At 44.2% G+C, this 25032-nt stretch overlaps 1 protein-coding gene across 1 annotated transcript in view; it reads left to right on the forward strand.

Annotated features, from left to right (window-relative positions):
* The window catches only part of LOC120059984 (AT-rich interactive domain-containing protein 1B-like), a 98312-nt gene that overhangs the window by 12841 nt on the left and 60439 nt on the right, over nucleotides 1-25032 (forward strand). The window contains exons 4-5 of the mRNA XM_039009061.1: nucleotides 7342-7428; nucleotides 10616-10813. Coding sequence (XP_038864989.1) covers nucleotides 7342-7428; nucleotides 10616-10813 — 285 coding nt within the window. The remainder of the gene's footprint in view (nucleotides 1-7341; nucleotides 7429-10615; nucleotides 10814-25032) is intronic.

Here is a 25032-nt window from a genome sequence, read left to right on the forward strand (position 1 = left end):
ATGGTACACTGTGGTATTTCACCCAATAGATATGGGAGTTCATCAATATTGGGTTTGTTTTCTAATTCTTTGTGGATCTGTGTAATCTGAGGGAAATACAGTATGTGTCTTTAATATGGTCATACATTTGGCAGGAGGTTAGGAAGTGTAGCTCAGTTTCTCTCTCTCCCTCTCAGTCTCTCTCTTTCTCTCTCTCCTTGCCATTTCTCAAATGGAATACAACATTATCTAGGTTCGCCTGGCATTTGGATTCTCCTCGAGCCAGGAGGCACAGAAGGCAAATTGATTTTCCTGTTGTGCTACATTTGTGACAGTCAAGCAGAAATCACATTGCTCAGCCCCAATGTCTCTAAACCAATTCGGAGCACCCCACATTTTTCGTCTTTGGGGACGCAAACGGCATTACTCTCATCCGCATTCCAGGCAGAATGGGATGTGCGCTGGGAAGGGAGAGGAGGGGGAGAGGAGGAGAAGAGGAGGAGGAAAGGCTGTGGGGCTTTGCTAGAGTCACTGAACAATACTTCTGTATCTCTGTGTACTGCTGGTTACCAATGCCTCTCTCACAGTCTCTAGTCAAACCAGAGGAGTGATCGGAATAGTGATGCAACTAGTGATCCCTCATCCTCTCTCTCTTTGATTCTAGTGACCTCTCATCCCCTCTCTTCGATTCTAGTGACACCTCATCCCCTCTCTTCGATTCTAGTGACACCTCATCCCCTCTCTTCGATTCTAGTGACACCTCATCCCCTCTCTCTTTGATTCTAGTGACCTCTCATCCCTTCTCTCTTTGATTCTAGTGACCTCTCATCCCCTCTCTTCGATTCTAGTGACACCTCATCCCCTCTCTTCGATTCTAGTGACACCTCATCCCCTCTCTCTTTGATTCTAGTGACCTCTCATCCCTTCTCTCTTTGATTCTAGTGACCTCTCATCCCCTCTCTTCGATTCTAGTGACACTTCATCCCCTCTCTCTTTGATTCTAGTGACCTCTCATCCCCTCTCTCTTTAATTCTAGTGATCTCTCATCCCCTCTCTTTGATTCTAGTGACACCTCATCCCCTCTCTTTAATTCTAGTGATCCCTCATCCGCTCTCTTTAACTCTAAGTGACCCCTCATCCCGTCTCTCTTTGATTCTAGTGATCCCTCATCCCCTCTCTCTTTAATTGTAATGATATCTCACCCCCTCTCTCTTTAACTCTAAGTGACCCCTCATCCCCTCTCTCTTTAATTCTAGTGATCCCTCATCCTCTCTCTTTAATTCTAGTGATCCCTCATCCCTCTCTCTTTGATTCTAGTGATCCCTCATCCCTCTCTCTTTGATTCTAGTGATCCCTCATCCCTCTCTCTTTGATTCTAGTGATCCCTCATCCCTCTCTCTTTAATTCTAGTGATCCCTCATCCCTCTCTCTTTGATTCTAGTGATCCCTCATCCCTCTCTCTTTGATTCTAGTGACCCCTCATTCCCTCTCTCTCTCTTTGATTCTTGTGATCCCTCATTCCCTCTCTCTCTCTGTGATTTTAGTGATCCCTCATCCCCTCTCGTTGATTCTAGTGATCCCTCATCCCCTCTCTCTCTCTTTGATTCTAGTGCTCCCTCATCCCCTCTCTTTGATTCTAGTGATCCCTCATCCCCTCTCTCTCTCTCTGATTCTAGTGATCCCTCTCTCTCTCTTTGATTCTATTAGCTTTGATGCTTGACAGACAGTGTGTCCAACCCATTGACTTACCGTCTTAGGGCGACATGACCTTTCTCCATGCTGTCACAAGCTGTTAGTTCTGATCACCATGGAGATGTTACCATGTATGTATCGGTCCTCAGGACCAACTGATGAGACTGCCCTTTGACCTTTTAGGCTGTAGTACCAAGAAACAGTGGGCTGCACTACATAGGGAATATAGTAGTATGATGATTTGTATTGTATTCATTTTTGTTGTAGGCATGACCCTGGTTGTCTGTGCCTGTCTGTGCCTGCCTGTATGTGTGTGTGGTCTTCTATGAGGGCTGGAGTAGATCCACTCATTCTAGTACTGCTACTAATGGACTCAGACCACATCCTCACTCCCTGATGGCACAACACTGCTTGAGCTGCCTGTCGTAGAAAATCACAACAAACGCTTGTCTCCCTTTCTCTCATTCTCCTCCAAGGTCCATCAAGGTCCATTTAGCATTGCCACGGCCCCCTCATCCCTCTCCTCCCACAGTCCTCCTCCTCCTCTCTTTTTTCTGTAAAAGACGTGATTGAAGCTTTCTGGCGAGCGCTTGGAGAGTAAGCTGTTTATCTGCGCCCGCTTGAAGTGCTTCCAGGGCTAGAGGAGCGCCGAAAGGTCAGGGCGAGTCACAGGGCGAGAGGGCGTCTACGGATAGAGGGAGAGAGAGGGAGAGAGAGGAGGAACAGTGCAGACCTGTCTGGCATTGGGTACACCACCTCTGAGCCATTCACATTATTGTTAATCATAAGGTTTAGCATAGGTGTATTATAGTAATGAAGATGTTGACAGACTGGATTCTGTGAGGTCTGGAAAGATCAAGTTAAGGGTCATAATTGAACCAATGGGAGATGCAACTGGGCATCCATGTTGGCTCAATCAGTAATACCAGAGGCGTATTGCTATTCTGATACAGTAAATGCTCCAAGGAAAAAAACAAAAATACAATCGCAAAACGTTACACTACAGATTTGCTAGGGGTATTAGATGTGAAAGTTAGCCCAAAGGACTGTGTTTTAGTTGGGGAACTCACAGTGAGGTGCAGCGTTAGTGAGAGTACTTCAGAGGGGTTGGGTTAAATGTGGAAGACACATTTCAGTTGAATGCATTAAGTTGTACAACTGACTAGGTATCCCCTCTCCCTTTCCAGTGGTAGTTCCAGTCGGGCCAGTCCCTCAGTGGCTGTTTCCGTGGAACACTGCCTCTGTCCCTCTGTCCCTCTCTGTGAGGCAGCACAGGACTGGGACACACCTTCCACTGAATCCCCGTATTTTCCTGTCCTTCACATTCTTCTATCTTCCCCCCTCCTTTCTTTTCTCTCCCTCCCTTTCTCCACACCCCCCTGGTCTTGGAGCGCTTGGTCTCCTGATGGTTGGTACAGTCCAAAGTGAAATCTGACAGCAGCCCGCTGGATAGTCTACCTGTTAAAAGGAGAATCAAAATGCTAGCTTGCTGTGTCGTCTTTTTAGTGAAATCCCATTCTGCGCTGGGCTGACTGGCTGAGTGGGACCTGGAGCAGTGTGCGCAATTATGTTCCTGCAGCAGGCAGCCAAGTATACTGACTGGCTGCTCTGGCGTTGTGTCCCCCTCCCGCCCCCCCCTCTCTTTTAGCTAAAGCTGCACTTTCCTCTCCTTGCCGTACCTTCCCCAGCTCAGCGTAGCCCAGCTCAGCCCAGCTCAGAGTTAGCTTGGTAATGAGGTCCATGGGAGAGTATTTCTCCACCCCAGCACATTCCCCTGTCCCCTACAGGGTAAGTCACGCTAGCTGGTATCCCCAGGCTGGAAAATCCTTGACCCCTGTTCATTGAGATCTATGTTTACAGCTTACGGCCCGGCCCCAAAGACACACTAGCGTTACCTTGCCTGTGTGTGTGTGTGTGTGTGTGTGTGTGTGTGTGTGTGTGTGTGTGTGTGTGTGTGTGTGTGTGTGTGTGTGTGTGTGTGTGTGTGTGTGTGTGTGTGTGTGTGTGTGTGTGTGTGTGTGTGTGTGTGTGTGTGTGTGTGTGTGTGTCCTAGCCTGCAAGGTGTATTCCACCAACCTGAAATGCTGCCCTTCGCCTTATTCTCCTGTCAGTCCAGTAGCACTCAGTGCTATTAATGAACTTACTCAGAATGGCTTCTGCTCATCCAACTGTGTGTGTGTGTCCCTCCCTTTCATCATCAATTAAAGTGCTTTTATTTTCTCAGTGGGACTAAGCTGACGGTGAATCTGCATGGGATGCGCCGCGCACTCAGAGGCGTAATATTACCAACCCTGAAAAACAGAGAGGACTATGAGAGGACTATGTCCAGCAGTAGTCTGTATGTCTTTCAACTCTTCAGTGGCATTTGAGATGAAACCCCTGTCTTCAAAGCATCTTGCATTGCCCATACAATCCTAGCAGAGGAATAGTTGAACGTTTTTGGGGTTTTGACGCTAGTATTATCTCAAAACACATGAACTCCATTATTTATGGACTCTTACTTTGTATCGGGGGAACAGTTGGAATGACTGGACTTGTTAAAAGTTTTAAAATGGAGATTACAATGATTTTATTTTTGTCATGAACCATGCTCTCACTCAGCATATCTGACTGTTCTTGCTCTTCTTCTAAAGTAGCGGCTGGATTTCAAACAAGCAGTCATTTCCTCTCTAGCTTCAGTAGTGACTTCATACAGCATACCCATACTCTTTATTTCATCCATAAACTTCATTAAGGCTTTTCATTTACATTGTGTCTGTTTCCGTGTGTGTGTATGTGATCTTGTGGATGCTCCTGGTCTTTGAGTAACAGCTAGATCCTCAGTGAGGGCTATAGTGGAGGTGAAAATTGCTCACTGTGGTGTTTGAGAGAGCAGAGGGAGAGGGAGAGGGAGAGGGAGAGGGAGAGGGAGAGGGAGAGAGCAGAGGGAGAGGGAGAGAGCAGAGGGAGAGGGAGAGCAAGCCAGCCGTTGTGCTGTGCCTGATTGACAGAAATGTTAATTGTGTTCTGGAGCACCTGTGGGACTTCCTTCACCCCCCAACCCCCAACACGTATTCCATTCCTAGCTCCAGTACAAATACAGAATTACTCCAGTGGTGAGAAGACTCCAACAGTCACATCTTTCAAGATACCCTCCACATGCTCTAGTCACTTTGGGTTAGCTCTAGCAGACGTGAACAAACACCCTAATGTTGCCAGTCATTGGTAATAAAGATGCTGTGTTGGAGAGGCAGAGGGATGTGGGATTAAGGTACAGCCTGCTGACATTTAAACCTGCTTCTCTCTGCAGCAGAGAAGGCAGCGCTGAGCTCAGGTAGGTGGAGGAGGAAAAAGCCTCCTGATTGTTGCATTATTAATCAGACTCAGTCTTAAACGTGCTGACAGGCCTTCTGGACTGTCTGTTTGTTTTATCCACAGCTAATTATTCAATGGAGCTCATTAACATTTTTGAGGAGAAGAGAGAATGGAGGAGGAGAGGAAAACAGAGGAGAGGAAGTGATTTCTGGTAGTGAATTCCATTGCTCCTGCTCGCTTCTTCTTTCTCTCCTCTTCCTCACTATTCCTCACATTTTCAAATTTCCCTACTATACTCTCCGCTCCTCCTCCTCTCACCTCTTCTCCTCCTTTTTCTCCATCGGTGTTGTCCTCCCCCTCCTTTCTCTTGCTCTCTCTATTAATCTCTTGTGATCTTCATCTACATGGTGATGTGGAGAGGGCTGCTCAGTATGCATGCCCTCACCACCACTGTCCTCCTACAGACTCACACACACCACACTGCCACCCACTCAAACATGATGTGACAATTGTAGCCCTTCCCTGGTGCTTGGCACGCCCCCTCCCCAGCCAACATCCCTCACACACACACAAAGCCCCCTGGCTGGGAGAGGAGATGGGTATGAGGGGAAGGGTGAGCTTGCTGAGGGGGCTTCGTCAAGGTTCACTGGGGCTGTAAACGACGCTCAAGTGCCACCGGTGCAACAGCCAAAGCCCCCTTCTGGAAACGTGTGCCCAATGTGGTTAGCCACATTAGGGCTGGAGCCTGGCCACCCTACTCTTCCACCGTCTTCCCCCATCAGCCCTCTGAGGACAGGGGACAAGACTCTTTATGCCCCCCCTCTTATATCCTACACATGTTTTCCTCTGGCTGGTCTTCTGAGGCTCCCAGCTCTTGGTGTGGTGGAGGCTGAGCAGAACGGTGTGTTATTCTGATGTTATTTTAGTGTTAGCGCTGCAGTGAGATTTCAGCCCTGTCTCCTCTCCTCCTGGGAACAGGGTGACACACTCACTAATAGAATATTCTCTCTTCCAAGCTTTGCCGCTGGAGCCACTCTGGTGGTGTGTATGTGTGTTTGTGTTATAACGTTAATGTGTGTGTATGTTTCTCTGTGTATGTGAGTGTTAGTGTGAGTGGGTGGGCGAGTTGGTGGATGGAAATATTGTTTATTCAGTTTATGCAAAGCAATTATGTTGACTTAATTGGGTTTGTTTACGTGGAGTGTGTGCCACTGCTAGTCATGTATTACTGCTCTACATGACAACCAGCTCATCTAGTGCTCTCTCTCTCTCTCTCTCTCTCTCTCTCTCTCTCTCTCTCTCTCTCTCTCTCTCTCTCTCTCTCTCTCTCTCTCTATCTCTCTATCTCTCTATCTCTGTCTCACCACACACACAGAGAAGAACAGAGAACAGTGGAATCTCTATATACTGCTTCAGGATGGAAGACAGTGTACCGTTTGTTTGGTTCATGTAAATATACTTACCTAAGAGTTGTATACTTTTGAAAATGTTGCTCTTTCTCCATTGGTTTACCCACCTTGAGTGTTGTAACCCTAATGTATAATGAAGCAGAGGACGGTGTGGGCAAATTTACCAGTTTTACCTTCCTGTGGGTTAAATCAATCCACATCACAGGAGGTTGGTGACACCTTAATTGGGGAGGACGGGCTTGTGGTAATGTCTGGAGCAGAATTAGTGGAATGGTATCAAATACATTAAAACACATGGATTTCATTCTGTTTGCAGCCATTATTATGAGCCATCCTCCCCTCAGCAGCCTCCACTGATCCACACACTTTCATCTGCCATTGCCCTAATCAGCCCCGCTGGTCTGTAGAGGATGTCCCACTGTACAAGAGGAGCATCAACCAATCAATAAAACTCAATGGCTTTTTTCTGTTAAGGATTACTTCTGATTACACTTGTACCGTAAGAGATCCACACAGTGATGACTTGTTTTATATTGCACTGTACTATAAGACATTGCCAGGCACACACACACTGCTATGCTATGAGGGTCTGTCTGTTATCTTTTTGTAACGCTCGGAAAAAGCTTTTCATTGAATAACGTCAGATAAGGATGACAAGTGGAAAGAAGGGAATAGAACTAGACATAAGAAGTATCCTTAACCTTTGAATTGCTCTATTGTACCAATAAAACGTTTTTTTATAAATATTTTTGGTGAATAATGTCGTCTCACCTTTGGCTTTGTGGAAGAAAGATAAATCCCTTTCAGACAAAACCTTTTTATGAGTAAATATCACAAATGACAATGCACGGTACAGCAGCTGTACTTTCTGCCTTTTTACTGAGTGGTGTTACCATAAAATATGTCCCCTCTTTCTGTGCTGATAGTATGGGGCTCACTGTATTCGGTCCTCCTCTGTTTACCACAGGTTCCCAGATGGCCCCCCAGACTCCTGGCAACATGTTGGATGTTCCCCACCCCCCCTTGTCCCAGTCCCCCATGCCTCAGGAAAGGGGTAAGTCTGACCACTAAGTAAGTGTGTACGTGTGTGTGTGTGCATGCGTGTGTGTGTGTGTGGGTGCGTACATACGTATGTGTGTGTGTGCTTGCTAGTATGTGTTAGTGTTCTTGGGTATTGTGTGGTAATTTGCAGATTAATGCCCACCTGTGTGTTGAGCAAAGCTGTAGATCTGGGCTGAGTGGAGCCGTAGCGGATGGGCCTGGGGACAGCTAGTAACAGTTAAGCTTCTCAGCGTGTGTGTGTGTGTGTGTGTGTGTGTGTGTGTGTGTGTGTGTGTGTGTGTGTGTGTGTGTGTGTGTGTGTGTGTGTGTGTGTGTGTGTGTGTGTGTGTGTGTGTGTGTGTGTGTGGTGTGTGTGGTGTGTGGTGTGTGGTGTGTGGTGTGTGTGTGTGAAGGCATTAGCCTCCTTCTCAGTAATGCTGGCATTATTTCCCACTGTGGGACAAAGGCAGGATGTGACATCATGTCCAGAGGTACAGGGCGTTCTATACCTGGGCTATTACCAGTTACAGGGGTTGGCATTGTGTACTGGGAGGTGTACACACACACACACACACACACACACACACACACACACACACACACACACACACACACACACACACACACACACACACACACACACACTCCTTAGAGGGGGTCATGTCAGGCTAAACGTATATTCTACACAGTTCCCATTGCCCCTCCTGTTCCCACCATGCATGTTCTGATCCAATTAATGGGCTGATTGCTCAGTAGGTACCGAACAAACACCCCACCAGCAGGTTCCCAGGGAGGGGCTGGTGGAGAGGTGATTTATTATTGGATTAGTGGTCAGCTCAGGTCATGGAAACAGTGGTTAAACCTTAACTGTTATGATCTGGCAATCAGTAAACCCTATGTTCTAAATGAGGTATGGAGTCTTTAAAGTGGATCCCCTTACGACTTGCAGAGGTGATTATTTCTCATATGCAGCGTTAGTTATTGCTGTGATAGCAGAGGCTGACGAGATACTGTGTATTACGTACAATGAATGGTCGCTGATTAAGGCTTCCACTGAACATCTTTTTACAACGGCCATGAGTTGTAATGAGTTCAGGGGAAAAGTTCATCTCTTAAATGGGGCAAATCACATTCAGTCTTAGTGATTACTACCATAGAACTACCCAGTGTAAAACAACATTGTCCCTGTAGGTGTTTAAAAACAGGATGATGAGTAGTCCCATGCTCCTCTACAGCTCACCAAGGACCAGTTAACATCTGAGAGAGAGAGAGAGAGAGAGAGAGAGAGAGAGAGAGAGAGAGAGAGAGAGAGAGAGAGAGAGAGAGAGAGAGAGAGAGAGAGAGAGAGAGAGAGAGGGAGAGAGCGAGAGAGAGAGAGAGAGAGAGGGAGAGAGAGAGCGAGAGAGAGATAGAGAGAGAGAGGGAGAGAGAGAGAGAGAGAGGGAGAGAGAGAGAGAGGGATAGGGAGATAGAGAGAGAGAGAGAGAGAGAGAGAGAGAGAGAGAGAGAGAGAGAGAGAGAGAGAGAGAGAGAGAGAGAGAGAGAGAGAGAGAGAGAGAGAGAGAGAGAGAGAGAGAGAGAGAGAGGAGGGAGCAATGCAAAGCTGTTACACTTATTTTACATAAAACATAACATTTAAATAAATGTAATGCTCTGCTCCATGTGATCCAGCAAGCACAGTGGTTAACATAATACTGTTCGGAATATGTGATTAATTCCCATGGTTCAAGTGCTTGCTCCTAAGAGCATCTCTCATTTCCATAAATCCCGCTGAATGTCCCTTTTCTCCCTCCGCTCTCTGTCTATCCACCTCTGTATGTTGTTGTTGTCCAGCTAAGAGCCTCTACTTTCTCTGCCAGCCTGCCTCTCTGATTCGCTGCCTGCCTGCTTGGCTGGGGAGGGAGGAAGGGTGGAGGGAAAAAATCCTTGAATGCGTTATTTGCTTTTAGCAACTGTCTGCACAATGTGCCTCTCTCCATCCATTTTCCAGGCAATTTAGAATGCAGTATTACAGTGTTTTCAGAATCCTTTACGATAATGGAAGTTAAACATTACAATAATGTTCCCCTTAAACCCATGTTCACAGCCCAAGCACTTTCAGGCCTCTCCTCCCTCCCTCTCTCCCTTCTACAGCCTCCTCACACGCTCTCTTGCTCTCTCAGCAGAATATGCCGACATGGAGAGAGACAAATGTTGTTTCCATCTCTGGCCTGCCTTAACAACCCCTCTCAGTAAAGAGCTGGACTGTATCCCTGTATAGCATCTGTGCGTGCGTGCGTGCGTGCGTGCGTGCGTGCGTGCGTGCGTGCGTGCGTGCGTGCGTGCGTGCGTGCGTGCGTGCGTGCGTGCGTGCGTCGAGCCCAGCAGAGCACAGCCGATCCATTTAAAGGCAATCCAGAATATTAGAGAGAAGGCCTCTATCTCTTCTGATTGGCTACAGTGCCAGTGACCTTTACCATTCGAGGCAGATTGGAGACCTTTTCTCTGGCTTCACTCTCAGGTCTAGACTGTAATGAAATGGGTTGCAGTGAAGCCCTGTGAGGATCCCTTCAAATGTCAATTTGAATGGTGGAGGGAAGCCGAGCTGAGAGCCTTTTTCATGAATTGAGAGCTCATGGTTCGGAACAGCTTAGAATTACACAGCAGTCATGGTTAAATCACTGTTTTATTCCCCCAAGTGCAGTGTATGTGCATTTTCTGCACACATGTATACACACACACACATCACACACACATACACACACAAAAGCAGAAAGCGCAGTCGATTTTGTGTATGTGTGTGTGTCTGCATTAGTTGATCCCCCCCGGCCTCCATGTCGCCCAGTCCTGTCTAAATACAGTGTATAAGAACATATGGCCTTACTTACACATAATGCACTGCCAGCTTGCCATTCTAGCAATCTGATGTCTATCTTCGAATAACAGGACCTGAAGACATGATAGAGGATTATAGTATTGTCAGAATCACCTCTGTACAACCGAACATCCGTGTTCGTCCTTCAAAGGAGACAACCATCATGTTTGTCTGGTTTTCAGTAGCAGCATTAGAGGGAGGTTAGGAGAGAGCAGATGGGTTAATCTCCTGCATAAAGAGTGGATATTTACCTGCGTGTGTGTGTGTGTGTATATGCATAGGCAGCAGAAATCATTAGCACAGTGTGTTTACAGTTCTCTCTCCTCTCTCTCTCTCTGTGTTCCAGGCTTTATGTCCAACATGCAGAGAAACCCGTCTGGCTCCCAGTTTGCACCACCACCTCAGTCGGGGCCCTCCATGTCCCCTCACCCCTCTCCTGGTCCTGGGGGACAGATGTACCCAGGGATGGGGCCCTACCCCCATGGTGGCTCCAGTGGCCCCTATGGACCCCAGGGATCCCAGGCAAACCAGTATGGACCCCAAGGTAGGAACACTACGTCGGTTGTTCCATTATACTGATCTACGTTTAGTTAGTTAGTAACTCTGCTGTACAGAGTATGAACAGGTCATGGCTCATTAGTAAGCAGTTATCTGAATGGATCCACCTGCTGAGGAATGGCATTAGTATTTCCATGTTGTACCAGCACTACTTGGCCGCCATATTTTATTCTCTCATAAGATTGGTATTTGAGAGAAAATAATGATGTGCAACTGTCTACATAGTATTTTGAGGAAACGATAGTATTGAGCTGGTTTCCCCTCTCTTGTGGCAGACACCCCTCCATCTCGCTCTCTTGCTCTCTCTCTCTCTCACCCCTCTCTCCCCCCTCTCTCACTATGGAATTAGAGCCAAGGCTTTGTCAGAATATTCATGAAGGACTTGAAATCTAGACCCTACTCCTGCCTATTTCATTATAGGATTTAAGGCAGATTGAGGTGGTGGACCGGGCTGATAAAACATGTTTTCTGCGCACAATGATGATGACGTTCAATCCCATTACTGGGGTCAGTGTTTTTAAATTGCCCTCAGAAAAGGGTTGGACAGTTTCAACTGCCCATTAATATCATTAAAACCAATGTTGTCATGTTGTGACCTGTGGTAGAGTAGTGGGGAACAATAGAGAGGACGCTGCTAATCTGAGGGTGCAGTTCAATCAAACCCGATTTGCAGTATTCGTGCAGTAGTATTTTCACCCCAGGATCAAATAAAATCAGAGAACGCTTTGAATAAAAAGCCATAGTCTGTGGTCACTCTATTTTACTGTACATTGTAAATTGTAGTGTGAATTATGTCTATTTTAAGCTAGTAACCTGTCATATATGCTGGCTACATGTTCCCCAGTCAAAAAGTATTCTAAACATCCCAGTCCATTTCAGCACTCGTGGGAAAAATTGTCAGAATAGATCTTTGCAATTAAGCTGGCTTTTAGTGTTGAGTGTTCTGGAACACGGCTTTGGAAAGCAGCAGTCAATCCCATATGTTTGCATCCGCTCTTGTGTTTCGTTCCCCTGGATGTGCACCAAAGGAAACATTGGAGTATTAGTAATGTGTGTTTTAATGTGTCGTCGTGAGGAAAGCACCATTCATGTGTGTGTTTTTCTAATATTGTTGAGACCTTCCCATTAGTTCATGTTGATTAATATCTCTAATGCATATGGTATTTGGTGTCTCTCCACCCACTCTTATCTGCTAATGTGACTTAGCTGGGATGACAGCCAGTGGCTGAGGCAGAGCAGAACAGTATTATAAAAAGTCTGGAGTCAGATGAGCATGAAACGCTGCACAGCTGACAGGAGGGGTATTCTTGCCTGTGACAGGGAGAACAAGCCAAATCCTCCGCCTCCATACACACACATACACGCACGCACACATGCACATACACACACATACATGCACGCACACATGCACATACACACACCTTTTCTCACTGTCTTTCTCTCTTCTCCCTCTCTCACACATACACTCAACACACAAACACACAGTCCCCTCCTGAGGAACATGTGTTGGAGTGGGTCCATGGAGCCCCCAGGCGGTTGGAGTGGGTCCATGGAGCCCCCAGGCGGTTGGAGTGTACTTACGGCGGGGGTGCGGGGTGGTCTCTGAGCTCTGGTTTTGAAAGGTTTTTGTCCAGGCTGGTCTGTTCAGGCTGGTCTGTCTTGGCTGGGGCCTGGGCCGAGGTGAACAGGCCAGGCAGCTGCTGCTCATTGTTTTTAATGACGGCTCCATCTGCTTCCCGTCTCCCCCCGCGCCACAAAATTACTAGCCCATTAAACCAACATGGAAACGCACTCCAAGTTCCTGATCCCTGCACTCTGTTATTCTTGGCCTGTCTTGGCACTGCTAGGAGATCCAAGCCCCAGGCTGTGAACAACTGAACACACATCAGTGTGTATGTGTGTGTGCTTCAGCCATAGATGCTCTCTTTCTGCACTCTCTCTCTCTCTCTCTCTCTCTCTCTCTCTCTCTCTCTCTCTCTCTCTCTCTCTCTCTCTCTCTCTCTCTCTCTCTCTCTCTCTCTCTCTCTCTCAGCTTACCTCACTCGCCTCACACACACTCTGACACGGTGAGCTTGTACTCTGGCTAAGAACATGAAAACGGTCTCATGTTTCATTGTGTAACTTAAAGGCTACAGCATTCCTCTTTTATCAAGGGAAAATGATATTACAACCTACAGCTCAGCACAAGGAAATCTGCTGCCTCCCCAGCTAATAACAAATGTTCCCACAACTTTAGAGAACGTTCTCTTAAGTCTCATTAGGTCATTAACTAATGTTATTGTGATGTGCAAGGAATGTTTCCAAGAGACCATTCCCTTAATGTCAAATAGAACTTACCCAGAACATGGTTACCATGTTCTCAGAATTCAATGTCCTAGACATGTTGCATGGGAACATTGCAGGAACATTTTTGTATATCAGTTATCAGGACGTCGCCTGATGGTCCCAAAGAAACGTTCTCCCAAAATGAAACAGTTCATTACACATCACACCTTGTTAGTGTTCCCGGTTGGTGAACCACTGATTCATTCATAGTTCTTTGTCTGTTGGCAAGGTTAGAGATACTCACACACAGTGCTTTTAACATAGTATTTTCAACTTACATTTTTGACACAGATGATTACATTGTGAATGTTCATTTATACAATTATTATTATTCAAAATGACCTCTCCTGGGATTTGAACTCACAAACACTTGGTTCACTGTATTCTGATCTTCCTGCTACGACACCATGTCCGTGTCAGATATGAGTTCATCTGACTGTTCTCGTCAGTGATTTGATTGGCTTATTTCAGCAAGGGCTTTCTGTATAATTGTCTAATGTTGGTGGGCATGTTAACCTGTTTTAATGATAGTCCTGAATCACTTTGATCCATAAAATAGTTTTTCTTGAGTGTACTTTTAACAAATCAAATCAAATTGTATTAGTCACATGCGCCGAATACAACAGTGAAATACTTACTTACGAGCCCCTAACCAACAATGCAGTTTCAAAAATATGGATAAGAATGAGAAATAAAGTAATTAAAGAGCAGCAGTAAAATAACAATAGTGAGACTATATATAGGTGGGTACCGGTACAGAGTCAATGTGTGGGGGCACCAGTTAGTTGAGGTAATATGTACATGAGTTATTAAAGTGACTATGCATAGATGATAACAACAGAGAGTAGCAGCGGTGTAAAAGGGGGGGGGGGGGGGGGGGGGGCAATGCATATAGTCTGGGTAGCCATTTGATTAGATGTTCAGGAGTCTTATGGCTTGGGGGTAGAAGCTGTTGGACCTAGACTTGGCGCTCTGGTGCCACTTGCTGTGCGGTAGCAGAGAGAACAGTCTATGACTAGGGTGGCTGGAGTCTTTGACAATTTTTAGGGCCCTCCTCTGACACTACCTGGTATAGAGCTCCTGAGTGGTGCAGTGGTCTAAGACACTGCATCTCAGTGCAAGAGGCATCACTGCAGTACCTGGTTTGAATCCAGGTTGCATCACATCCAGCTGTGTTTTGGAGTCATATAGGGCGGTGCCCAATGCTGACTGGGTTTGGCTGGGTAGGCTGTCATTGTAAATAAGACTGTGTTCTTAACTGACTTACCTAGTTAATTTAAAAAATGTATTACAGTCAGAGGCAGAGCAGTTGCCATACCAGTCAGGATGGTGCAGCTGTAGAACCATTTGTGTTGTGGCGGATGTGTTGTTACCTACCCTTACCACCTGGGGGCAGCCCGTCAGAAAGTCCAGGATCCAGGATCCAGGATCTAGAAGGCCAGCATCCCAGAGTTGCCTCTTCACTATTGACGTTGAGACTAGTGTTTTGCGGGTACTTTATATTGAAGCTGCCAGTTGAGGACTTGTGAGGCGTCTGTTTCTCAAACTAGACACTCTAATGTACTTGTCCTCTTGCTCAGTTGTGCACCGGGGCCTCCCACTCCTCTTTCTATTCTGGTTAGAGACAGTTTGCGCTGTTCTGTGAAGGGAGTAGTACGCAGCGTTGTACGAGATCTTCAGTTTCTTGAAAAATTCTCGCATGGAATAGCCTTCATTTCTCTGAACAAGAGTAGACTGACGAGTTTCAGAAGAAAGTTATTTGTTTCTGGCAATTTTTTACCTGTAATCGAACCCACAAATGCTGATGCTACAGATACTCAACTAGTCTAAAGAAGGTCAGTTTTGTTGCTTCTTTAATCAGGCCAACAGTTTTCAGCTGTGCTAACATAATTTCAAAAGGGCTTTCTAATGATCAATTAGCCTTTAAAAATTAAAAACTTGGATTAGCTAATACAATGTGCCATTGGAACACAGTAGTGATGGTTGCTGAAAATGGGCCTCTGTACGCCTATGTAGATATTCCATAAAAAATCTGCCGTTTCCAGCTACAATAGTCATTTACAACATTAACAATGTCTACCCTGTACATTCGTGGCCAAACGTTTTGAGAATGACACAAATATTAATTTTCACAAAGTTTGCTGCTTCAGTGTCTTTAGATATTCTTGTCAGATGTTACTATGGAATACTGAAGTATAATTACAAGCATTTCATAAGTGTCAAAGGCTTTTATTGACAATTACATGAAGTTGATGCAAAGAGTCAATATTTGCAGTCTTGACCCTTCTTTTTCAAGACCTCTGCAATCCACCCTGGCATGCTGTCAATTCACTTTTGGGCCACATCCTGACTGATGGCAGCCCATTCTTGCATAATCAATGCTTGGAGTTTGTCAGAATTTGTGGGTTTTTGTTTGTCCATCCGCCTCTTGAGGATTGACCAGAAGTTCTCAATGGGATTAAGGTCTGGGGAGTTTCCTGGCCATGCATACAAAACATTGATATTTTGTTCCCCGAGCCACTTAGTTATCACTTTTGCCTTATGGCAAGGTGCTCCATCATGCTGGAAAAGGCATTGTTCGCCACCAAACTGTTCCTGGATGGTTGGGAGAAGTTGCTCTCGGAGAATGTGTTGGTACCATTCTTTATTCATGGCTGTGTTCTTAGGCAAAATTGTGAGTGAGCCCACTCCCTTGGCTGAGAAGCAACCCCACACATGAATGGTCTCAGGATGCTTTACTGTTGGCATGACACAGGACTGATGGTAACGCTCACCTTGTCTTCTCCGGACAAGCTTTTATCCGGATGCCCCAAACAATCGGAAAGGGGATTCATCAGAGAAAATGACTTTACCCCAGTCCTCAACAGTCCAATCCCTGTACCTTTTGCAGAATATCAGTCTGTCCCTGATGTTTTTCCTGGAGAGAAGTGGCTTCTTTGCTGCCCTTCTTGACACCAGGCCATCCTCAAAGTCTACGCCTCACTGTGCGTGCAGATGCACTCACACCTGCCTGCTGCCATTCCTGAGCAAGCTTTGTACTGGTGGTGCCCCGATCCCGCAGCTGAATCAACTTTAGGAGACGGTCCTGGCGCTTGCTGGACTTTCTTGGGCGCCCTGAAGCCTTCTTCACAACAATTGAACCGCTCTCCTTGAAGTTCTTGATGATCCGATAAATGGTTGATTTAGGTGCAATCTTACTGGCAGCAATATCCTTGCCTCTGAAGCCCTTTTTGTGCAAAGCAATGATTATGGCACGTGTTTCCTTGCAGGTAACCATGATTGACAGATGAAGAACAATGATTCCAAGCACCACCCTCCTTTTGAAGCTTCCAGTCTGTTATTTGAACTCAATCAGCATGAGAGAGTGATCTCCAACCTTGTCCACGTCAACACCTGTGTTAACGAGAGAATCACTGACATGATGTCAGCTGGTCCTTTTGTGGCAGGGCTGAAATGCAGTGGAAATGTTTTGGGGGGATTCAGTTCATTTACATGGCAAAGAGGGACTTTGCAATTAATTGCAATTCATCTGATCCCTCTTCATAACATTCTGGAGTATATGAAAATTGCCATCATACAAACTGAGGCAGCAGACTTTGTGAAAATTAATATTTGTGTCATTCTCAAAACTTTTGGCCACGACTGTACACCGATTTCAGAGCACTCTCGTCTGAGTGTACCAGAACGCAGAATAGTTCATTTACGAGCGCTCAACACCGGTTGAATATGGCCGTTGTCAGTAAACTTCAGCAAAAAAGCATAATTAAATAAACAGTTACAGTCACCAAAACTCTGGTTACCACGAAAACTGCCTTACTAGCTCTGCTAGGGCGTGTAAAATGGTCAGAGTGGTCTCATTTGTGTCTGGAAGTAGCTAGAAAGCTAGCCAACGTTAGCTTGGGTGCTTGACTGCCGTTGTAAGGCCAGAATGATCAAACCAACCGTACTCCTCGGCCCGAACATCCAGTGTGCGCTCCTAGAGTAAACGGCCTGAATTTTCAAACTGACAATCTGACAACACTGAATTTATGAGCATCACATTGTACAGCGCCATATTTTCTGTTCCATCCTAACTGAAACCCAGAGGGTTTTTCATTTTTCATGGAATAGAAACACCATAATATTAATCAAATTAATTAAGCAAGTACCAGTCAAAAGTTTGGACTCGTTCCAGGATTTGTCTTTATTCTTACTATTTTCTACATTGTAGAATAATAGTGAAGACATCACAACTATGAAATAACACCGGTCTCCCGCGTGCCCTGCATTCTGTAGTACAGACATGGCCTGCTCTCCCTTATGTAAGGAATTAGGCACTTTCCCATGTTAACTACAGTATGTATTGTAGACTGAACAGTAGCCTAATAAACAAATAAACACATTTCGTTAATAAAATAATGATTAAAAAAATACTCTTTCAAAATGCAGATGTTGATTTAGTTATGGATCCATAATGAATTATTATGGGAATAAATATCACTGATTTACAGAAATATTGTAACAAAGTTTTCTAATGAAGGCAAACAATTTAGAATCCTCCAATCCTGTAGCCATATTTTCCATTCCATCTGAATGGAAACCCTGAGGGTTTCGTTTTTCTCTGAATAGAAACACCATAATATTAATCAAATTAATTAAGCCAAATGTCTTCAAATCAATCCCATATACTGTACTATGTTATTACAAAAAAGTTTTTAAAATCTCTGGTAATGCCAGTATGGAATACTATCAAATGCTTCTCAAAGACGCCCTCTTGTGGTCAAACTAATAACTTGCAGTAACAGAAAAAATGTCTGCAAATTAAATGGTGTGCCACAGAATGCTGCAGCAGCAACGCAAGATGTGCCGCAGTATGACGCAACTTTTAAAGGAGGAACCACTGTAGAACACTTGAAAAATAAATGGAGAGCCGCACACTCTAAGAGCTCAGATGCAATAATTTAATAACCTAATAACCAAAATTTCAACAGACAAGCTGTCTTCATCAGGGTATATTATTAAATTATTATATTATTAAATAATTGCATCTGAGCTCCTAGAGTGTGGGGCTCTTCTTTTTCATTTGAAGGAGACAGTGACAAAATTATTAGTGTGAGGCACAAGGCACACTACCAGCTTTTAATTTTTTTTATTTATCCGTTATTTTACTACACAACATACACTTAGTATTATTACTTTCTTAGCTACAGTATATATATCTCCCTGGCATATTGCATAATTTATGCAGCAGCATACAATACATTTTTGGACTCACCTTGTTGTGCTGTGCCAAGTTGAACAGGAATGTGGTGTGGCAGTCCTTCTTGTGAGCACATTTTGTCATCAAAGTCTCTGGATGTATGGCATTCTCTGGATGTATGGTGCTTTCAAGATCAAATCAAATCAAGTGAAATATATTTATATAGTCCTTCTTACATCAGCTGATATCTCAAAGTGCTGTACAGAAACCCAGCCTAAACAATAAAACAGCAAGCAATGCAGGTGTAGAAGCACGGTGGCTAGGAAAAACTCCCTAGAAAGGCCAAAACCTAGGAAGAAACCTAGAGAGGAACCAGGCTATGAAGGGTGGCCAGTCCTCTTCTGGCTGTGCCGGGTGGAGATTATAACAGAACATGGCCAAGATGTTAAAATGTTCATAAATGACCAGCATGGTCAAATAATAATAATCACAGTAGTTGTCGAGGGTGCAGCAAGTCAGCACCTCAGGAGTAAATGTCAGTTGGCTTTTCATAGCCGATCATTAAGAGTATCTCTACCGCTCCTGCGGTCTCTAGAGAGTTGAAAACAGCAGGTCTGGGACAGGTAGCACGTCCGGTGAACAGCTCAGGGTTCCATAGCCGCAGGCAGAACAGTTGAAACTGGAGCAGCAGCACGGCCAGGTGGACTGGGGACAGCAAGGAAGTCCTGAGGCGTGGTCCTAGGGCTCAGGTCCTCCGAGAGAGAGAAAGAAAGAAAGAGAGAAAGAGAGAATTAGAGAGAGCATACTTAAATTCACACAGGACACCAGATAAGACAGGAGAAGTACTCCAGATATAACAAACTGACCCTAGCCCCCCGATACATAAACTACTGCAGCATAAATACTGGAGGCTGAGACAGGAGGGGTCAGGAGACACTGTGGCCCCATCCGATGATACCCCCGGACAGAGCCAAACAGGAAGGATATAACCCCACCCACTTTGCCAAAGCACAGCCCCCACACCACTAGAGGGATATCTTCCATCACCAACTTACCATCCTGAGACAAGGCCGAATATAGCCCACAAAGATCTCCGCCATGGCACAACCCAAGGGGGGGCGCCAACCCAGAGAGGAAGATCACGTCAGTGACTCAACCCACTTAAGTGACGCACCCCTCCTAGGGACGGCATGAAAGAGCACCAGTAAGCCAGTGACTCAGCCCCTGTAATAGGGTTAGAGGCAGAGAATCCCAGTGGAGAGAGGGGAGCCGGCCAGGCAGAGACAGCAAGGGCGGTTCGTTGCCAGTGTAGGGAGGCTAGCACTGGAGTAATATGATCAAATTTTTTGTTCTAGTCAGGATTCTAGCAGCCATATTTAGCACTAACTGAAGTTTATTTAGTGCTTTATCCGGGTAGCCGGAAAGTAGAGCATTGCGGTAGTCTAACATAGAAGTAACAAAAGCATGGATTAATTTTTCTGCATCATTTTTGGACAGAAAGTTTCTGATTTTTGCAATGTTATACGTAGATGGAAAAAAGCTGTCCTTGAAACGGTCTTGATATGTTCGTCAAAAGAGAGATCAGGGTCCAGAGTAACGCCGAGGTCCTTCACAGTTTTATTTGAGACGACTTTACAACCATCAAGATTAATTGTCAGATTAAACAGAAGATCTCTTTGTTTCTTGGGACCTAGAACAAGCATCTCTGTTTTGTCCGAGTTTAAAAGTAGAACGTTTTCAGCCATCCACTTCCTTATGTCTGAAACACAGGCTTCTAGCGAGGGCAATTTTGGGGCTTCACCATGTTTCATTGAAATGTACAGCTGTGTGTCATCCGCATAGCAGTGAAAGTTAACATTATGTTTTCGAATGACATCCCCAAAAGGTAAAATATATAGTGAAAACAATAGTGGTCCTAAAACGAAACCTTGAGGAACACCGAAATGTACAGTTGATTTGTCAGAGGACATACCATTCACAGAGACAAACTGATATCTTTCCGACAGATAAGATCTAAACCAGGCGAGAACTTGTCCGTGTAGACCAATTTGGGTTTCCAATCTCTCCAAAAGAATGTGGTGATCGATGGTATCAAAGGCAGCACTAAGGTCTAGGAGCACGAGGACAGATGCAGAGCCTCGGTCTGACGCCATTAAAAGGTCATTTACCACCTTCACAAGTGCAGTCTCAGTGCTATGATGGGGTCTAAAACCAGACTGAAGCATTTCGTATACATTGTTTGTCTTCAGGAAGGCAGTGAGATGCTGCGCAACAGCTTTTTTTTTTTAAATTGAGAGGAATGGAAGATTCGATATAGGCCGATAGTTTTTTATATTTTCTGGGTCAAGGTTTGGCTTTTTCAAGAGAGGCTTTATTACTGCCACTTTTAGTGAGTTTGGTACACATCCGGTGGATAGAGAGTCGTTTATTATGTTCAACATAGGAGGGCCAAGCACAGGAAGCAGCTCTTTCAGTATAGTTGGAATAGGGTCCAGTATGCAGCTTGAAGGTTTAGAGGCCATGATTATGTTCATCATTGTGTCAAGAGATATAGTACTAAAACACTTGAGTGTCTCTCTTGATCCTAGGTCCTGGCAGAGTTGTGCAGACAGGACAGCTGAGCTTTGGAGGAATACGCAGATTTAAAAAGGAGTCCGTAATTTGCTTTCTAATGATCATGATCTTTTCCTCAAAGAAGTTCATGAATTTATTACTGCTGAAGCCATCCTCACTTGGGGAATGCTGCTTTTTAGTTAGCTTTGCGACAGTATCAAAAATAAATTTCGATTTGTTCTTATTTTCCTCAATTAAGTTGGAAAAATAGGATGATCGAGCAGCAGTGAGGGCTCTTTGATACTGCACGGTACTGTCTTTCCAAGCTAGTCGGAAGACTTCCAGTTCGGTGTGGCGCCATTTCCGTTCCAATTTTCTGGAAGCTTGCTTCAGAGCTCGGGTATTTTCTGTATACCAGGGAGCTAGTTTCTTATGACAAATGTTTTTAGTTTTTAGGGGTGCAACTGCATCTAGGGTATTGCGCAAGGTTAAATTGAGTTCCTCAGTTAGGTGGTTAACTGATTTTTGTCCTCTGACGTCTTTGGGTAGGCAGAGGGAGTCTGGAAGGGCATCAAGGAATCTTTGTGTTGTCTGAGAATTTATAGCACGACTTTTGATGCTCCTTGGTTGGGGTCTGAGCAGATTATTTGTTGCGATTGCAAACGTAATAAAATGGTGGTCCGATAGTCCAGGATTATGAGGAAAAACATTAAGATCTACAACATTTATTCCATGGGACAAAACTAGATCCAGAGTATGACTGTGGCAGTGACTAGGTCCAGAGACATGTTGGACAAAACCCACTGAGTCGATGATGGCTCCGAAAGCCTTTTGGAGTGGGTCTGTGGACTTTTCCATGTGAATATTAAAATCACCATAAATTAGAATATTATCTGCTATGACTACAAGGTCCGATAGGAATTCAGGGAACTCAGTGAGGAACGCTGTATATGGCCCAGGAGGCCTGTAAACAGTAGCTATAAAAAGTGATTGAGTAGGCTGCATAGATTTCATGACTAGAAGCTCAAAAGACGAAAACGTCATTTTTTTTTGTAAATTGAAATTTGCTATCTTAAATGTTAGCAACACCTTCGCCTTTGCGGGATGCACGGGGGATATGGTCACTAGTGTAACCAAGACAACTGGGAACTCGGACAAAAACAAAGTTGAATCATGACGTTAGTGATCTTCAGGTCGGAGCTCTAAAAAGATAGTGAGTTCAAGACAACTGGGAACTGAGGTCTGAGATTTGATGTTTTGAACGTGGCAGAAGTCATGCTGGATTGACAGCATGGCCAATGTATTCAACCTTTTCTGGCCCATGGTGTTGAATGTTTATCCTTTTAAGCTTGGAAAAGAGACCATTGAACCCAGACTTGGACCACACACTCACTCCACTGAATAGCAGGCTAGTGATTGCTTTCCAATGCTTGCAGTTAGCCACTGATTCCTTGTTGAATTTGCAATCTCCAACTTGTTGTGTAATGTTTAAAAGCTTAACTTCTGTTAATCCAGCCGCTTTGTCAGATTTCAAAAAGGCTTTACGACGAAAGCATACCATGCGATTATCTGAGGACAGCGCCCCGCATACAAAAGCATTACAAACATTTTCCAAACACGCAGAGGCGTCATGAAAGTCAGAAATAGCAATAAAATAAATCACTTACCTATGAAGATCTTCCTCTGTTTGCAATCCCAAGGGTCCCAGCTACATAACAAATGGTTGTTTTGTTTGATAAAGTCCTTCTTTATATCCCAAAAAAGTCTGTTTAGTTGGCGCGCTTGATTCAGTAATCCACCGGTTTCCCTTGTTCAAAATGCATACAAATGAATCCCAAAAATTACAAAGAAACTTCGTCCAAACAAGTCAAACAACATTTCTAAACAATCCTCAGGTACCCTAATATGTAAATAAACTATCAAATTTAAGACGGAGAATAGTATGTTCATTACCGGAGATAAATAACAAAGTGCGCGCCCTCATCCACGTGCACCACAATACTACAGCCAAAATGGGAGCCACCTAGAAAAACGAATCCTAGCTCATTTTTGAAAACAAGCCTGAAACTCTTTCTAAAGACTGTTGACGTCTACTGGAAGCCATAGGAACTGCAATCTGGGAGGTATTCCATTGATTTTCCCATAAACAGCCATTACAATGAGAGGTGAGCTCCAAAAAAAAAAATCCGGATGGATTCTCCTCGGGTTTTTGCCTGCTATATCAGTTCTGTTATACTCACAGACATTATTTTAACAGTTTTAGAAACTTTAGAGTGGTTTCTATCCAATATTACCAATTATATGCATATCCTAGCTTCTGGGCCTGAGTAACAGGCAGTTTACTTTGGGCACCTCAGTCATCCAAACTTCCGAATACTGCCCCCTATCCCTAAGAAGCTAGCTTACTAGCTAAGATTTTGAAAGTATGATGTTGACATGATAAATCCAATCAACGCTACGGTACATATAACATGATTTGATGTAATTTTAGATTTTGTGATGACGTAGTGTCCCCATAAGTGACAGAACACTGAGCCAATCACGGCGCAACTAGGGAACATTACCAACCTTTACGCTCTGTATTTTCCGCTGGCTGCCCCACCACCACCACAGAAAGCACTGAGCTAGACTGAACCACCTGCATTTTGGAGCTGACTTAATGAAGAAAGAAAAATAGAAACCATGTTCGTATGCAGCTTTATTAACTAAATTATTCAACATTTTTTCGCATTGTTTACAAACTGATATGTGACATATATCATTGCCAAAATAACATGCAAAACAGGCAAAAATTATTTGTATTATTTTTTCTTTTGGCTAAACAGGTGGGGCTCAAAACAGGTGGGGCTCTGCCAAGTCCTGATAACTGATACACAGAAATGTTCTTGCAATATTTCCATGAAACATGTCTAGAGCATAAATATATTATGTTCTGAGAACATGGCAACCATGTTCTGGGCATGTGCTGTTTGATATTAAGGGAATGTTCTTGTAACTCTTAACGCCAAAAGGTGTTTGCTAACATAGATAGAATGTTACCCTAACTAACTCAAACATTAGGGGAAACATTACACTTTTTTTCCCTCTCTATATAATTGTTAGCTGGGTCTTTACTAATGCAATGAGGTACAGCATCCTGGTTGACCACTTACAATGTTTCAGTACAAAATATGTTGACCGCCCTTTGAACTCCCTTTCAAACACAAGCGGTACAAGTTCTTTAACATGATCTAGTTGTTGATACCAAGCTCTTTAACTTCTCTAGGGTATGTGGGACGGTAGCGTCCCACCTCGTCAACAGCCAGTGAAACTGCAGGGCGCCAAATTCAAAACAACAGAAATCCCATAATTTAAATTCCTCAAACATACAAGTATTTTACACAATTTTAAAGATACACTTGTTGTAAATCCAGCCAAAGTGTCCAATTTCAAAAAGTTTTTACACAATACATGTATGTTCATATTTATATAAAAAAATCTGAGTTTAGGCGGGACGCTACTGTCTCACTTGGCAAAAAGCCTGAGAAAATGCAGAGCGCCAAATTCAAATTAATTACTATAAAAATTACTATAAAAATCAAACTTTCATTAAATCACACATGAAAGATACCAAATTAAAGCTACACTGGTTGTGAATCCAGCCAACATGTCAGAATTCAAATAGGCTTTTCGGCGAAAGCAAACGATGCTATTATCTGATGATAGCACCATTGTAAACAAAGAAAGAGAAGCATATTTCAACCCTGCAGGCGCGACACAAAAAGCAGAAATAAAAATATAATTCATGCCATACCTTTGACGAGCTTCTGTTGTTGGCACTCCAATATGTCCCATAAACATCACAAATGGTCCTTTTGTTCGATTAATTCCGTCGATATATATCCAAAATGTCCATTTATTTGGCGCGTTTGATCCAGAAAAACACCGGTTCCAACTTGCTCAAACGTGACAACAAAATATCTCAAAGGTTACCTGTAAACTTTGCCCAAAAATTTCAAACTACTTTTGTAATACAACTTTAGGTATTTTTTAACGTTAATAATCGATAAAATTGAAGACGGGATGATGTGTGTTCAATACAGGATTAAAAACCAATTGTAGCTAGCTTTTTGGTCTCGCGCCTCTAACAAACCTGACACGTCGAGTGA

Source organism: Salvelinus namaycush, chromosome 15 (assembly GCF_016432855.1).
Source record: "Salvelinus namaycush isolate Seneca chromosome 15, SaNama_1.0, whole genome shotgun sequence".
NCBI lineage: Eukaryota > Metazoa > Chordata > Actinopteri > Salmoniformes > Salmonidae > Salvelinus > Salvelinus namaycush.